Source organism: Podarcis vaucheri (assembly GCF_965113315.1).
Source record: "Podarcis vaucheri genome assembly, chromosome: 6".
Classification (NCBI taxonomy): Eukaryota; Metazoa; Chordata; class Lepidosauria; order Squamata; family Lacertidae; genus Podarcis; species Podarcis vaucheri.
The window spans coordinates 106611670-106628786 of NC_138764.1; the positions used below are offsets into that span (position 1 = coordinate 106611670).

The 17117-nt window shown below is 47.5% G+C and overlaps 2 protein-coding genes across 2 annotated transcripts; one reads left to right on the top strand and one right to left on the bottom strand.

The window, feature by feature from the left end:
- Nucleotides 1–589: 589 nt before the first annotated feature.
- Nucleotides 590–9781, top strand: LOC309534343 (eppin-like). Its single transcript, XM_082226616.1, has 4 exons — nt 590–1184; nt 3165–3512; nt 4940–5107; nt 9632–9781. The coding sequence occupies exons 2-4, from the start codon at nt 3431–3433 to the stop codon at nt 9634–9636; spliced, it is 255 nt and encodes an 84-aa protein (XP_082082742.1). The 5' UTR covers nt 590–1184; nt 3165–3430; the 3' UTR covers nt 9637–9781.
- A 2577-nt stretch (nt 9782–12358) lies between these two features.
- Nucleotides 12359–16825, bottom strand: LOC309535668 (kunitz-type serine protease inhibitor mulgin-3-like). Its single transcript, XM_082228976.1, has 4 exons — nt 16666–16825; nt 14218–14370; nt 13522–13689; nt 12359–12548 (listed from the first exon to the last, which is right to left on the bottom strand). Exons 1-4 carry the CDS (start codon nt 16742–16744, stop codon nt 12538–12540), a joined length of 411 nt encoding a protein of 136 aa, XP_082085102.1. The 5' UTR covers nt 16745–16825; the 3' UTR covers nt 12359–12537.
- Between the last annotated feature and the right edge of the window lie 292 nt (nt 16826–17117).

Here is a 17117-nt window from a genome sequence, read left to right on the forward strand (position 1 = left end):
AGGGACCCGAGGGGACTCAGAGAGCAGCAGTTGGAAATCGGGGCCAGCTTCCCCAATAGAGAGCAGTAGGGAGGAAGGGTGCCAGGTATCGGGATCCGGCGGCTCGCCGCAGGAGGGAGAGCATGAGTCAGGACTGGCCACACCTCCGTCGGGGAGCGAGGAAACGGTCAAGAGGAAGGTGGAAGGTTGGGCGCGCGCGCCAAGTTCAAATACACAGGAAGGCGGCACAGTAAGCAGCCCGGAAAGGGAGCCGGGTCCCAAAGCCCGCCGCAAGGAGGGAGAAGGGTCCGGGGGGTCAGCGTCAGAAGAGTCCAGGAAGGAAGAGACCCAGGGGGGCAGAGGGACCCAGAGAAGAAAGGAAAGGCGGAAGAGGTGGAGTAAGGCTAGGGTATTAAGTTGGTGTACAGGAGGCGGAGACTCAGGTGGAGCTTCGCCGGTCTAGCTTCTAAGACGTAGAGCTGCACGCTGCGGCTTGAAAATGGAAACTGTAACGCAATAAAGACTTTTATACAGTATTGCCGGCTAGCGTGGTCCTCTGTGAGCTGGGACCTGAGAGCAGCTCTGACATATACGTTTGTGGCTTCCTATTTCCCCTAATGGGCAGGCGCAAAGTCTCTGTGAGTAAGGGACTCTTCTATAGGAGCCTTCCAGAACCGGCGATGGCAAGGCTGAGCTTCTAGCAAGAGTAAAAGTCCTTCTTGTGTATCTGGATTCTACTCAGAAGTGCCAACACAGCACCCTCCCGAGACGTCTGCATTGAACTGGAGGCACCTGTATGGCGACATGAAATTTCTGCTTAGCAGGGGGTTGGACTAGATGACCCTTTGGGTGTCTTCCAACTCTTCAGTTCAATGGTTCTAGGTCTTCTCATGCCCCCTGCTGCCCAGAGACAAAACTGCAGGCAGGACTGAACAATGAAGCTCCGGCTGAGCTGCGTGGGAAGAAGAAGGAGATGGGATGGCCAAAATCCATATACTCTGCAGTTGCGAGTCATAGAATAATAGGATTGTAGAGTTGGAAAGGCCATCAAGACTTCTGCCATTAGACACCTCTCAGCACTCCAACAGCAATGGCTCCTGGACGTGAGATGTTTTGCCATGAAGGAGAAAGAAACTCTACTTCTTGCATCAGAAACCATCTGGAAACACCACGGGTTAATTTCCTTGGTGGAATATTGGATTGAGGTCACTGCATTGCTTCTCTGAGCCTCCTGACTCTGGGACTCTGGGATAGTTGGTGCAACTTGCTCTTCCAAGATGAGCTGAAATCAAAACTTTAACTGTGGCTCTGCTGCCATGTCTCAGAAAGTTCTGTATTTGTGAAACCGAGCATGATTAAGTGGGCACAAGATGTGGGTCACAATATTGATTATGAATTATGGGGAAAGTTGTGGAAAATAAATAAGACTTTTGCGGCATGTTATGCCGTAAAAGAAAATATGATGAAAATGGCCCACAGATGGTATTTAACACCCACCATGTTGGCGAAAATGTCTGAAAAAGAAAAAGGTATATGTTAGAAGTGTAATGAAATTGGGGGATCTTTTATCCACATGTGGTGGTCCTGAAAAATAATTAAGGAATATTGGGAAACTATATAGAATGAATTAAAAAAGATACTTTAAAAAACTTCCCCCAAAACACCTGAAATTTTCCTCTTGGGGGTGGTAACAATGGAAGCCCCCCCCCAAAAAAAAACACAAAAGAGTTTAGTACTATATGCCACAACTAGAACCCTACTGGCACAAAAGTGGAGAAGAAATCTAGTACCCACTCAGGAAGAATGGCAGTGTAAAATGTTCGAATATGTTGAACTGGCTGTTCTGACGAAGATATGGCATGTAAGGAGGAATGGATAATGTTTATTGACTATTTCAAGAACCAGAATAGACAAATACATGCGTAGCAGGTCTTGTGTAAATCCAGCAGAGTTGAAATAGATAGGATATTTAAGATATAACAAATTGGATGATTAAAAAGATGTGGATTACGCAGAGTAGTAGAAAAGCAAAAGGAACCAGGAAAAGATTGGAAGGGAAGTTAAATGTCATATGAAAACCTGCTGTATTCGGTAAGATTATAAGTGGGGCAGGGGGTTAAATATGCTCTCTGTTCCTGTTTTTGAAAATGAAGATATAGATAGATGATAGATGGCAGGCAGGCAGGCAGGCAGGCAGGCAGACAGACAGACAGACAGACAGACAGACAGACAGACAGACAGATAGAGAGATAGAGAGATAGAGAGATAGAGAGATAGAGAGATAGATAGAGATAGATAGATAGATAGATAGATAGATGATAGATAGATAGATAGATAGATAGATAGATAGATAGATAGATAGATAGATAGATAGATATAGATAGATAGATAGATAGATAGATAGATAGATAGATAGATATAGATATAGATATAGATATCGATGATAGATAGATATATAGATAGACAGACAGACAGACAGACAGATGATAGATAGATCAATATAGATAGATGAGAGAAAGTTCTGTATCTTCATTGCGTCACTGCTTCTTACTCCATGCACACAGCCCATGCAAACGTGGTGAACAGGCTCCTTAACTGGTGATTTCTTGAAAGGGTTTCCTGCCCTAACAGCTTGTTTCCTGAGCCCCGTTTCCTCATTCTTTTCACGCATCTGTATTTTTAATGGCTAGCTAGACCCCTTCCGTCCTCTTTTGTCATTTTAGATGAGAAGTAACTGGCCGTTTCTTTAGCCATTTCATAAGAAGAACAACGCAAGGCTTGTTTTTGGTCAGTTTGAACTCTTGTAACCTGTTGATTGGTGGTAAATGGACCCTGTTCCTTATGTAGGTGGGACCTTTTCATCTCCCACCTGCTTCGAACCCTGGAGCTGTTGGTCCTCCAATTAACATGCCGCCTGGTGGGATGTCCTTGTACACTTGGTGTTCTCTCTCGGACTCCTTGATCCCTGGAGCTCAAATTAAGGCTTCCTCGGTGTTATATGTCCTCAACCAACCAAGCTCATCATCAGATGACTCTTTTCCAGCCCAAGTCTTGCCTCCCAGCTTCAGAGCTGGTCTGGGCATCATCAGCTGTAGCTGGAAGAGAAGAGGGGGCAAGGATTGACTTCAGCCCAGCTCATCTTTGGGGCATCCAACTTATCTCCAAAGAGCACAAGGAGATTTGAGCTCCTCATTCTTCTCTGAGCCAAGCTGGCCTGTGTACCTGCAGGTAAAAATTGTTGTGGAAGAAGCCTTGCAGACTTCTGACATTGGCAGGGACACCCAAGGGTCTTCTTCAATGGCAAAAACTTGGTTTGCAAGTAATGGTTTCATCTGTGTGGGTGGTTGATTTCCCTCAAACAGAACGCACGGGGGCAGGTCCGCTGCAAAGCAACTCGGGTCAGAGCCTGGATCAGTAGTCCTGGGATTCAGAGCCTTCTCCAAGCACCACGATGAGGTCCAAGGACATCTTCTTCCTTCTTCCAGCATTCGTTGCCCTCTGGGCCAAGCTGCCTATGGTGTCTGCAGACCTTGGTGAGTACAGGGCTTGGAACCCTTGTGGTCCAGTGGGGATTGTTCTTTGATTCCCTGCCTAAATCATAGAAATGTAGAGTTAGACGGGACCTATTGGGGTCATCCAGCCCAACCCCCTGCAATGCAGGAATCTCAGCTAAAGCATCCTTGACAGATGACCATCCAACCTCTGCTTTAAAGTACCCATTGAAGGAGAGACACACTTTTATTCAGCGACACCTTACAGGACAGAGTCCCAAACTTTAGCCACTATAGGCCATCTTGGCTGTTTCGTCCTCTCCCCAACCACCTTCTGCCATCCCATTGCCCCACCATCTCCTAACCCCACACACTTTCCCCTTTCTTGATGAAATCCACTAAATGATCTGCAACTTCCCCTTTCACTGCTGAGTTTCCGCTTGCATCACTTTCCTGGCTCTCTCTCTCTCTGAACCTGCTGCCTCTTATCTCCACCCCTTACCTTCCTCGTAGAACTGTCAATTTGGAAGGGTCCTGTTGGGGTCATCTAGTCCAACCCCCTGCCATGCATGACTTGAAGCTAAAGAATTTGTGGCAGGTGACCATCCAACCTCTGCTTAAAAGCCATCACCTTTGGAGGGAGTCCACTAAGCAGCCTTGGCCCAGTAGACCTGAAGGAGCGTCTCCACCCCCATCGTTCTGACCGGACACCAAGGTCCAGCGCTGAGGGCCTTCTGGAGGTTCCCTCACTGTGAGAAGTGAGGTTACAGGGGACCAGGCAGAGGGCCTTCTCGGTGGTGGCACCCGCCCTGTGGAACACCCTCCCACCAGATGTGAAGGAAATAAAGAACTGTCTGACTTTTAGAAGACATCTGAAGGCAGCATTGTTTAGGAAAGTTTTTAATGACTGGTGCTTTAATGTGTTTTTAATCTTTGTTGGAAGCCGCCCAGAGTATCTGGGGAAACCCAGCCAGAAGGGTGGGGTATAAATAATAAATTATTATTATTATTATTATTATTATTAACCTCTCAGCAACACAAAGTTCTTCCTAAGGTTGGGTGTGAATTTCTTTTCTTGGAGTTTGAATCCATTGGTTTGGGTCTTCTCCTCTGGAGCAGCAGAAAGCAAGCTTGCTCCATCCTCCCTGGATCCTAGAACCTAGATGGTTCTAGGTTCACCTCTCCATCTCCTGTTCTCCAGGCTAAGCAGATCCAACTCATTGAGCCCTTTCCAGAGCCTTTATCACCTAGGTCAGGCATAGGCAACCTCGGCCCTCCAGACGTTTTTGGGACTACAATTCCCATCATCCCTGACCTCTTGTCCTGTTAGCTAGGGATCATGGGAGTTGTAGTCCCAAAACATATGGAGGGCCGAGGTTGCCTATTCCTGACCCAGGTGGTCTCTGTCTCTCTTTGAACTCTCTGCTTTCCAGTCTTCTCAGCGCCCCCATTCCTCTGCCCCCCACCAGGTATCTGCATCATTCCTCCGGACGAAGGACTCTGCTTTATCCTGCAAGAGCGCTGGTACTTCAGCTATGAGAGAAAGGAATGCCTGCCCTTCACCTGGGGAGGGTGCCAAGGGAACGAGAACAACTTTGAGAGTCGGAAATTGTGTGAAGCTGCCTGCAGCAAATACGGTAAGCCCCCCCCCCCCCCGGAGAAGCCCCCATCCCGCAGAGAGGGTTGCTCAGCTACAGAAGCCCATTTTAAAATGTTTAATCCCAGAGGTTTAGTTATTGGGCTATTTGGTCATCACATTTCACAGAATCGTGGAGCTGGAAGGGAACCCAAGGGTCATCCAGTCCAACCCCAGGAATTTATAGCCCACCTTTTCTTCCGTGGAGCTCAAGGTGGCCCATGTGGCTCTCCTCCTCATTTAATCCGCACAACAACCCTGCGAGGTAGGTTATGCTGAGAGGTAGTGACTGGCCCCCAAAGCCACCCAGGGAGCTTCCTGGCTGGGTGGGGACTCGAACCCTGGGCGGCGGAGGGTATGTGTGCTGTGTCCCCTTGGTGAAGTGGTGGTGGGACTCGCCCTTCTGATAGGAAATGCTCTGTGGGTGGAAGACAAAATGGGGGGCCGAGAAGCGTCCATTGGTGGGGGAGTGAGAAATGTCCCTGTTTTCATCTGAGGGAAGTTGGAGGGAAGTCTCCAGGGCTTTTCTGATTTTCATGCTGTTCCAACATCCTGTTCCCAACATGGTCACTCAAGCTCTTGTATGGCTTTCAGCCTGAGATCCTGGAGGAGGCATGTGGCCATTGCGACTAGAAGCCACTGGCGGAGTTCTCTTCCTCCTCCGTGAATTAGAGACCACTGTCGCAGTGAGTTCCACAGTCTAACTATATGCATATATCCAGAGATTCTTAGAAGATGAACTATTTGAAAAGCAATTGTGATGAACAGATCACACTAGTAGGTTTGCCAGAAGTTTTGTAAGGTGGACTATTGGAAATATTGCAAGAAAGACTATGAGATGAACTATTAGTTAATGATAATTAAGAGTAATAGAGAAATTAAGAAATGCAGAATAAGTGATAAAGCATGGAAAATCATCAGAGGTGTTGACAGAATTCTAAAACATGGTATAAGAAGGGAAGTTATGTTGTATGACTGGTGGATATGTTAAAAAAATCAATAAATGTGTGTGTGTGTGTGTGTGTGTGTGTGTATATATATATATATATATATATATATGCTTTCGTAGATTTTCACGGGTACAGGAATGCAGGTTTTGGTGTCTTCGGGTGTCTTCCCGTGTAAGAGTCGGGGTGTCTGTGCGACGTTTCGACGAGGTCTCACTCGTCATCTTCAGGCTGGTGCTTTCGGCTTCTTGTTACTGGAACAGAGCAGAATCTGGTGTTTGAGTTCCTATAAATACTGTTGAGGGGTGTGGTGTATAGCCTCCAACGTTCTGGGCAGAGAGGAAGTTCCTAGATTAGTGTGCCTCTTCTTCTTTTGTTCCTTAATTACTTGAGGGATATCTTGAGTGATTTCATGAGTGATATTCTGAATACCACTGGGTGGGTCATTAAGTGTAGATTAGTTGCTAAAGCTTTTGTGTCTTGACCTCTTGAGCTTGTGAAGAGTTTTTCTGAGAAGATGGCTGTGCTGCATTTAGTTGTGCTCTGGCTTGGCTTCGTGTATAGGGCTACTGGATGGAGTCTGTAATATGTCTGTGGAGAGGGTCTGGGTTTGGGTCTGGTGTGGTTGATTGGTGACGGCGTTCTGTGTGCCTCTGGTTCTGGTGTCGGTTTTTGTGGGGAGGGCTAATTTTGTGGGGAGGGCTAATTTATATATATATATATATGCAGGTTTTGGTGTCTTCGGGTGTCTTCCCGTGTAAGAGTCGGGGTGTCTGTGCGACGTTTCGACGAGGTCTCACTCGTCATCTTCAGGCTGGTGCTTTCGGCTTCTTGTTACTGGAACAGAGCAGAGTCTGGTGTTTGAGTTCCTATAAATACTGTTGAGGGGTGTGGTGTATAGCCTCCAACGTTCTGGGCAGAGAGGAAGTTCCTAGATTAGTGTGCCTTTTCTTCTTTTGTTCCTTAATTACTTGAGGGATATCTTGGGTGATTTCATGAGTGATATTCTGAATACCACTGGGTGGGTCATTAAGTGTAGATTAGTTGCTAAAGCTTTCGTGTCTTGACCTCTTGAGCTTGTGAAGAGTTTTTCTGAGAAGATGGCTGTGCTGCATTTAGTTGTGCTCTGGCTTGGCTTCATGTATAGGGGCGAGCTGTGGTTTTGTGCCTTGTGCCAGCCAGATCTGTGTAGGGATTGCAGGGGGGTGCAGCATCCGGAGGTGCCACTATAGTTTGGCTACTGGATGGAGTCTGTAATATGTCTGTGGAGAGGGTCTGGGTTTGGGTCTGGTGTGGTTGATTGGTGACGGCGTTCTGTGTGCCTCTGGTTCTGGTGTCGGTTTTTGTGGGGAGGGCTAATTTCCAGATGTCTGGCAGGCGGGACGTGTCGTCACGCTTGTTCATGTTGTGAGGGTGTTTCTCTATCTCGATGGCTTCCATGATTATTCTCTTGTGGTGATGTTCCATGTTAAAGAGCAATTTGGAATCTGCAAAATTAATTTCATGTCCTGTTTCTTTCATGTGTTGGAAAAGAGAGGAAGTTTTTTCTTCTTTTTTGACGGCATTCTTGTGTTCTGCGATACGTGCATTTATTCGTCTGTTTGTTTGTCCAATGTACGTGGCTGGGCAGACTTTGCAGGGTATTTCATAGACCCCTTGGTTTTCCACCAACCAAAAAATAGCCAATATCCTCAGAAACCCAAAAGACAAAATCCAGCTGGAAAACCAAGGGGTCTATGAAATACCCTGCAAAGTCTGCCCAGCCACGTACATTGGACAAACAAACAGACGAATAAATGCACGTATCGCAGAACACAAGAATGCCGTCAAAAAAGAAGAAAAAACTTCCTCTCTTTTCCAACACATGAAAGAAACAGGACACGAAATTAATTTTGCAGATTCCAAATTGCTCTTTAACATGGAACATCACCACAAGAGAATAATCATGGAAGCCATCGAGATAGAGAAACACCCTCACAACATGAACAAGCGTGACGACACGTCCCGCCTGCCAGACATCTGGAAATTAGCCCTCCCCACAAAAACCGACACCAGAACCAGAGGCACACAGAACGCCGTCACCAATCAACCACACCAGACCCAAACCCAGACCCTCTCCACAGACATATTACAGACTCCATCCAGTAGCCAAACTATAGTGGCACCTCCGGATGCTGCACCCCCCTGCAATCCCTACACAGATCTGGCTGGCACAAGGCACAAAACCACAGCTCGCCCCTATACACGAAGCCAAGCCAGAGCACAACTAAATGCAGCACAGCCATCTTCTCAGAAAAACTCTTCACAAGCTCAAGAGGTCAAGACACGAAAGCTTTAGCAACTAATCTACACTTAATGACCCACCCAGTGGTATTCAGAATATCACTCATGAAATCACCCAAGATATCCCTCAAGTAATTAAGGAACAAAAGAAGAAAAGGCACACTAATCTAGGAACTTCCTCTCTGCCCAGAACGTTGGAGGCTATACACCACACCCCTCAACAGTATTTATAGGAACTCAAACACCAGACTCTGCTCTGTTCAGTAACAAGAAGCCGAAAGCACCAGCCTGAAGATGACGAGTGAGACCTCGTCGAAACGTCGCACAGACACCCCGACTCTTACACGGGAAGACACCCGAAGACACCAAAACCTGCATATATATATATTATATGCATACCCTCCAACATTTCTCCAGTGAAAATAGGGACGTCCTATTCAATAAGAAGAAGAAGAAGAAGAATACCCCACCCACCTGACAGGGTTGCCCCAGGTGGCTTCCAACATACCGTATTGGCCCAAATATAAGCCGCACCCAAATATAAGCCACACCTTTAAAATTCATGGGGGAGAGAGAGAGAGAGAAAGACAATACCCAAATATAAGCCTTAAAATTCTGCCGGCTCTCACACCCATTCCATTTTACTGTATGTCTGTTTCAGCAGCGATATCATAAAAGCCAAATTTTGTAAGGTTGCGAATTGAAGCCGCGCTTTAACTTTTCGCAGTCAGAATTTTTTGCGGGGGGAGGGAGGCTTATATTCAGGCCAATACTGTATATTAAAAAATGTAAAATCCCTACACAGGTCTGCCTTCTGATGTCTTCTAAAGGTTGCATAGTTACTTATCTGCTTGGCTCAGGGGTCATAGAACTGCCTACCCTCCAACATTTCTCTGGTGAAAATAGGGATTTCTTCAGGAAAAGAGGGATCAGAAACTAGGATGTAAATCCAGGACTGTCCCTGGAAAATAGAGACACTTGGCGGGTCTGTATGTGCCCTCTCTGTCCCTGGAGGGGAGCCCTGGCTGGGCTTGTTGCCTTATTGTCCATTCTGGGTGAAGACTAAAATTATCAGTCTTGCTGTAGACAAACCAAGACGGCTTCTGTGAGGTTTAGTTCTGTCTTACTAACCTAAACTGCTTTGAAGGGTTTTTTATGAAATGAAAATTAGTAAATAAATTTATTGCCAAGGATCTCCTCCACCAAATCCTCTCCTGACTCTGACCGAGAGAAGGAAAGCCTTTAGTCAGGATGAGTCCCGTGAGGCTGACGCTTGCCTCCTCTTCTCCCCACAGCCTAACAAGGATGCTGGAGAAGACAAGATTCCTCTGAGCGTCTGCTGAGAAGCAGCTGAGAAGAGGGGCAAGATTCTGCGCCAGACAGCATCTCCTGCTGGGGGTTCGCTTTGTGTTTCTCCTCTCCAAATAAATGGAACCTGACTAGTACCTGATTCCGGGTGAAATGGTGTTCTTATCAGCGTGAGTGCAAGGGAACATATCTTCCAGGCAGATTTCCCTGGAGGGAAGTTTGCAGACAAATCTATTTAATTCAAACGCTCCACATTTGGTATGTCCTATACAGTACCTCCGCTGAAATGGTATGGGGAAATGATTGTTCATTGTGTTAACAGGAAGCATAACTGGCTAAACAAATGAAGCAAAAGGCTTAATATTAATCAGTTTGAAACCAAGTGAAAAATGGTATATACTGGAATGCAGTTTGGGCTTTATGAGAGAACAGGATGCTGCACGAGATGGGCTGTTGGCCTGATCCTGCAACCTCTTCTTGTGCTCTTATGAGCTGTAGTCCAGCACATGTGGAGGGCAGAAGGTGGCTGACATTGAGGTTTTCCCCAGCCACGCTGGAGCTCTGACCTGGACCAGCTCCTAAAGATTCCCGCAGCGTCAAAGTCTTTATCAGAAGAGCAGTTTGGCTTGTGGGTACCTGTAGCTGGAAACCTGCATGCATTTTTATTTTATCCAAAGATCAAAGCAAGATCATGATGTGTCGGGAGAGAGAAATGAAGGCAAAATGTCCTGCCAGACTCCTACATATCTCATCTTGATGCAAAAGAGACCTTTATTTCCCCTTTGTGTAGGCAGGATAATATGACCACCAAAATTTCCAAAAGCTGCAGGGTGCATGGCACAGCACCTAACAGGGGTGAGCTTTGGGCTTGGTGCAGCCAAAGACGTGGACCTCAGGGGCAGAGGCAGGCGCCCCTCTGTGGGGAAGGAGTGCCACAGCTCAGGGGCCACCACTGAGAAGGCCCTCTCTCCTGGGGCCACCACCCTCAGCCTCTGAGGGCAGAGGGCCCCCTCTGCTGCTCTCGGCTCCCGAGAGGGTCTGCAGGGAAGAAGGCGCTGTAGCCATCCAGTCTGGGAATTGGGGGGATCACAGAGCACTCACAGTGATCCTGCAGGGTCTGGTTTTGGCCCACCACAGGGGATTTATTTCTGCTCAAGGCAATCTTGGGCGATATTCCTGGAGACACATGCCATTGCCGGACGAGGTCAGTGGCAAAAGGTGGGCAGAGCCACTGCATCTTTGTACTGTGGGTCAGTCTCCAGCCATGCAAAAGTGGTTCCTTGTAGGGGTGCAAAGATCCAGAGTGTGGGGGTCAGGTGGGATTGCTATGAGGAATTATGAAATATGGAGCAAGCCATTGTGTCCGCAATGAATGCATTGCGTTGACTGGGTTTAATTCATTGACAATCATTTCTGATCGAATCCCACAAGCCCCTGCATCTCTGTTTTCTGTACACCCGACAGTCACATATCAGCATTCTAAATACACAGGCCAGTTGTTCATCAGGCATCCTGGGTCATAAAGCTAGAAGGTAACTTTGACGTAGCTTGTTAATCGTTCACAAGGAGGTGGTAAATACTACCTATCCTTCCTCTCCTGTTTATTGCTGTTTATGACCTCTGGAGTTTCCTAAAAGCATTCCTCCTTGCTTCCTCTTTTATTTACTCTGAATTACGTATGCATGCTCAAGTAGGAATTTAGCTCTTTGTAGTTTTAATCTTTAACTTTGTCCCATGTGGGGTTTTTTGAAATGCTCAGAGGAAATCTGATTGGTTCTTACGAACACTGTGTAAAAAGTTCTTTTGTGAATAAAACGACCTGGGCCGAGGGGTGGAGAGGAATTATTATTTATTGGCACCTCCTCCCAGAGTCTTGCTGGTCAAGCCTCGTGTGTATTCTACGAATCAGAGTCCAATCCTTCCTTGTTTTGGGAATGCTACAGTTCCCCTGTTCACCCCCTCTCCACCTCTCTATCTGGGCAAGCAAGGGGCATCCTCGGACAAATCCCAGCCAGAGGAAGGCAGTCGAGGAAGGGGTGGAGCCATGGCAGAGTGCGTGTGGCCTCTGGAGTGGATTCCTCCTGAGGGCTAGTTTATCTGCAAGGTTGCCATACCTGAGATGTGCCCACTCAATCGCTTCCATCTGCAGAACCGGCACAGTTACACCTGCAACATAATACCTTTTAGCATAGCGGCACCAACCTGCATTCAAGGTCTTCCTTTCAGTGCCTGCTAAGAGCATTTTTGTTTAGGCAAGCCCACCCAGATGTGAGTTTTAATCTTGATGTGAGTTTTAATCTCTTTTTAGTTTATTATTATTTTTGTTACCTTCCCCTCCAAAAACCGCTTTGAAGTTTGTTGACAATCAAGCAGTGTATACATTTTACAAAATAATAAGAAATTTTGGGGAGCTTGGGAGGGTTGCATTTGCTTCCCCACCCAGACTAACCAACTGTGCCCCCCATCTTTCTATCCCAGGCTGGGCCCCAAAACCAGCCCCTCAGCTCACACCCATCAGCACAGGAGGCAGGTAAGAAGGCAGGGCTGAGCGTGTTTACTCCAAAGTAAGCCCCACTGAGTACAATGGGAGCCACTCCCTAGTAAAGGTATTTGGGATCACATCCTTTCTTCGCACAGCTGATGGCCAAGAAGGTTCCAGGGTTTGGGAGAAGAACAGGATGCCATGGGAGGGAAGAGACAGTGAGCCAGCCAGACAGTTGCATAAATTTATTGTTTTGTATTACCCAGCATGTTCCAGGAGCCCGTCAGCCCCCCAGGGGTGGGAAAATGTGGGTCAGGAAGGAGGGAGGAAGGAGCCCAGCAGGATGGCTCCGTGGGTGCTGCTCCATCTTCTTCCCCATGGGGCAAACCCTCTCCTGCTCCCTCCATTGCTCTAGGGCGCACCTGAAACAGGAAGACAAGCAGATCAGGAGAGGCAGCTCCTTGAGACTACAATTCTCTTTTCTTTGGTATGTAGGTTTGTATCTAAGGGAAGCGGGTGGCGCTATGGGTTAAACCACAGAGCCTAGGGCTTGCCGATCGGAAGGTCGGTGGTTCAAATCCCCACAACAGGGTGAGCACCGGTTGTTCGGTCCCAGCTCCTGCGCACCTAGCAGTTCCAAAGCACGTCAAAGTGCAAGTAGATCAATAGGTACCACTCCGGCGGGAAGGGAAACGGCGTTTCCGTGCACTGCTCTGGTTTGCCAGAAGCGGCTTAGTCATGCTGGCCACATGACCCGGAAGCTGTACGCCGGCTCCCTCGGCCAGTAAAGCGAGATGAGCAGTGCAACACCAGAGTCGGCCACGACTGGACCTAACGGTCAGAGGTACCTTTACCTTTATGCTTGTATCTATGTAGGCTTCAAAATGTTAGAAGCGAGGGGCCCTAGAAGGGCTGGACACACGTCAAGTTGCAGGCTGGACATCTAGAAAGTTGTATCCAGTGAGTGTTCTGCCAACTACCCTCTGCAAATGTCTGCAGCGCTCTGGTTGGATTTTATATTAATTCTTTGTCTGTAAACCCTATAAATGGTTCACACACACACACACACGTTCAGCCTTTGTGGAAGTGACCACGCTGAACCTATTTACTGCAGTAAATAAATGTTGGACTCTTTCTTCAACCCGACTCACGAGTAGTTAATAGTACTAGTGAGACAGCAGATTTGCCCTGCAACCGGATGGCCATCCATCAAGGATGCTTCGGTTGTGATTCTTGCATTGCTGGCGGACCAAATGATTCTCCAGGGTCCCTTCCCGCTCTACTAGTCTAGGATTCTATAATTGGGGATGCGTCTGACCCTCTTTACTGAACCCCCTCTCAAGGGGACTTTCTCCCCCAGGTCCCCGCAAAGCCCAGAGCTGGAGCTGCGCTTACCTTGACCCCCACAGGCTTCCTGACACATCTCCAGGGTGTCAAACCGGTTCAGGTTGCCCTGGCAGCCCCCATAAATGAATTCCTCACACCTCTTCTTCCCCCAGTTGTAGTACATTTTCCGTATTAAAGCCTTGCAGGGACCTGTGGCAGGAGGAAGTCTGCAAAGATCTGGAGGAGGAAGAAGAGGAGGAAGGGAAGTGCTGGGGGGGGAATATTTGTGGCACACAAACAGCAACACTGCTTGCCACACAGTCTCGTTCTGTGCAGCTGCCCACCCGCAGCACAAGCCTGGGGTGCCACTTCCCCCTAAGGTCCCCCTAATAGCTTACAGCAATTAAAAACAGAAAATTTAAAACAGCTTAAAATGTGTTTCAAAGCTCCGAAGCAGACAGACACATGCAAGCTCATTCCTGAAAGCAGAGAGCAATTAATCAAATGCTGACAATTTTGACTCCCATTTGCAGGCCTTCCGGGACATTTTCATCGTTTGCCTTTACGCAATCTGGCTTTTCCAGTTGCAGGCCAGTCTTGCCTGGAGGGAGTCTGGAGACGTGAACGTTCCTAGGAGATAATGACAGGTCGCAAGGTGGCAATAATCCTCCCTGCTTTTCCAAAAGAAAAAGGAAAAAAAGATGTGCGTAGTAAACAGGCCAAAAAGGAAAGAAGCACAGAACCTGGCAGGGAGGGCATTCTTACTTGGCTGAGGTGCCTGGCAGGTGTTGCCACAGGGCGAACCACAGCACTTCTTGCCTGGTGGGCAGTTGGCATCCGAACTGCACTGGTTGCAGGAGCCCCCACCAGAGGGGTCAGTAGACTGGGCAGGGAGTTCCAGGCAATAGCCAGGTCGGTCTGGAAGGAAAGAAAGACAAGTGGGGACCAGTTTAGCCACTGGGGGAGAAGGAAGACATTGAAAGGAAGGCATAGCCGACCAGCTGCCCCAAAAGGAAGCTCACAAGCAGAATTCCAGCAAAACAGCCCTCTCCCCTCCTGTGGTTTCCAGCAACTGGCGTTCAGAAATGTTGCTGCCTCCGGCCCTGGAGACAGAACACAGCCATCTGAAGAAGCGTGCATGCACACGAAAGCTCATACCAATAACTGTATTTTTCACTCCATAAGACACACTTTCCCCCCTAAAAAGTAAGGGGGAGTGTCTGTGCGTCTTATGGAGCGAATGCATGGTCCCTGGAGCCAAATTGTCCAGGGGCAAAAAGCAGATCGTGCCTTTTTTTTTTTTTTAGAAAGAGGGAAGGGGGTGTTGAAACGAAGCCGATGAGCAGCTGATCGGCAAGCGATTGGAGGCAGATAAGGGACGCTAACGATAAAGGAGGCTGCTTGGGAGGGGGGAGGTAAAAGCACATGGATCCTCAGGATTTTTGCATTGGGTCACCCCAAATTCACCGTCAAATCACATATCATGTCTGTGGCCACAGCATGAACCACAAAAATGATACATCCACTGTTTTGTTCAGAATATTATTTTTGTGTGTTTTCCTCCTCTAAAAACTAGGTGCATCTTATGGAGCGAAAAATATGGTCGTTGGTCTCTAAGATGCTACTGGAAGGATTTTTTAAATTTTGTTTCAGCAGCCATCTAGGTTAGTGGCCATGCCTGCCTCCTGTGGCAGGGAGTTCCATAGTTTAACTGTGGAAGACGGGCTTTCCTTTATCTGTCCTCAATCTTCCAACTGTCCACAAGTTGTAGGTTTTTAAGCAGAGGCTGGATGGCCATCTGTCCCAGAAGCTTTAATTGAAATTCCTGAATTTCAGAAGGTTTGACTAGATTACTTCCAGGGTCCCTTCCAACTCTTCTATGATGCTTGGGAGGAAAACTTTTCTCTAACCTCGTTCTCCATGCCGTGCATAATTTTATAAATTTGCACCATGCTGCCTCTTGGCCTTTTCTCTAATCGAAAAAGTCCTAAATGCTGTATTCTTTCCCCATAAAGAATCTCTCCATCCCCTCGATCATTTTGGTTGCCCTTCTCTGAACCTTTGATGCAAAGGTTCCTGGGGGATTGGGGGGGGTTCATAGCTTATCTTCGGTTGGCAAAACATCAGGGGTTTCCTGATGATCCATGCAGTTGGTTTTGAGCTCCAAGAAAGGATCAGAGAGGGTCTCGCAAGAGCAGCCTTGCAGTTTGAGATCCAGGTGAGTCCACTTAGCCCAGCCTCCTGCTTCCAATGGCGATCAGCTGCCAGGAAGCTCCCAAGAAGGGCATGAACTCAGGAGATGCTCCCTGCCAGCCACCTGCCCCACAGAAACTAGCCGTCAAAAGGCGAAAGAAACATCACCACCCAACCCCAGTCCCACTCACCATCGCCCCCTCCTTCCTAATGTGACACTAATGTCTAACAAATGAGACTGGTCTGTAGAAAATGTAACTTGAAAAAAAGAGGCATTGCACATATTTTTGTAAACCAAGAAATCTTTAATAAAAACAAAACAAAATAAAATAAAAAAAAAGAACAGCAGAATTGTTTTTGATCAGATATTATAATTTCTGTTAAAACCACATATTTTTTTTCGAACCACTTGCTTTTTCTTAATCATAGTGCTTTGCTGTGTTCAACACAAAGGCAAAGTTAGATGAGACAGTTTGCATATGTATAGTGTGAGATATATATGTATGTGTGTTCTCTGCAAACTGTTCAAATAAATTACCGTTTCATTAAAAAAAATAGAAAAAGGAAAAAGGAACTAGCCTTCAAATGTATCTTCCTCTCTTTTTGAAAATCAGACAAATCTTTAAATGATATAGTGATTACTAGTGGCTAGATGTTTCCATATTTTTAGAAGAAGAAGAAGAAGAAGAAGAAGAAGAAGAAGAAGAAGAAGAAGAAGAAGAAGAAGAAGAAGAAATAATGATGGATAGTTTAGTTCCATGTGTGTGTGAAGGAAAGCAAGAGTTGTGATTCTGACTTAAAAAGCCACCCCGTAGGCCTAAATAAACCAGCCAGTGAAGCCCTAGTTGGAGGGCATTGGGGAAGCCTAGCATTTCGAATTCATGCCCCACTGGGAGGACAATTGATGGTCAGGTAGCAAGCCAAACAGAGATGGGAGGGCGCTGGGTTTGGTGGTCTTGGACCAGGAGGCCAGAGGGACCTCTCTTCCCAACCGCCCACCTGGCAGCTCACAGGACTTACCTTGCGATACGATACGTGGCAGGTCAGCTGCAAGAACCAGCAGCCCCAGAAGAAGGGCGACGCCACCTCCCGAGGCCATCGTGGTGCAAAGTGAGAGTGCCCAGCGCTGAGTCAAGTCATCCTGGAGATGTCTCCGTCCCAAGCAAGGGAGGGGCAGTGGGAAAGACTAACTGTCTGCCAGCCCCTTTCTCTTGCGCAAGAGCAACCGTGCCAGCCAGGGAGGAGCTGTGAGCAGAAAGTGCAAGTCAGCTTGCTTCCCCTCTACGGTAAGCCCGGCTGGGATGCCTGGACACACAGGTAAGTAGTCAGGCAGGAGGAACCTGAGCCTCTGAGGCACCATCAGGAAGTCCTGGAGTGTTGGACAGGCTGGGATCCCTCTTCACGGAATCCCAGGTATTGCAGCAAAAGAAGGCCTGACAGGTGGTCATGCAACCTCTGTTGAAAAACCTCCA

Bases quoted from the DNA above. Each gene is read 5' to 3' on its own strand.
- LOC309534343 (XM_082226616.1), top strand. From the start codon at position 3,431: ATGAGGTCCAAGGACATCTTCTTCCTTCTTCCAGCATTCGTTGCCCTC. The intron at 3,513-4,939 runs GTGAGTACAGGG...GCCCCCCACCAG, and splicing joins TATGGTGTCTGCAGACCTTG to GTATCTGCATCATTCCTCCG.
- LOC309535668 (XM_082228976.1), bottom strand. From the start codon at position 16,744: ATGGCCTCGGGAGGTGGCGTCGCCCTTCTTCTGGGGCTGCTGGTTCTT. The intron at 14,371-16,665 runs GTAAGTCCTGTG...CTTTCCTTCCAG, and splicing joins GCCACGTATCGTATCGCAAG to ACCGACCTGGCTATTGCCTG. The intron at 13,690-14,217 runs GTAAGAATGCCC...TTCCTCCTCCAG, and splicing joins CTGCCAGGCACCTCAGCCAA to ATCTTTGCAGACTTCCTCCT.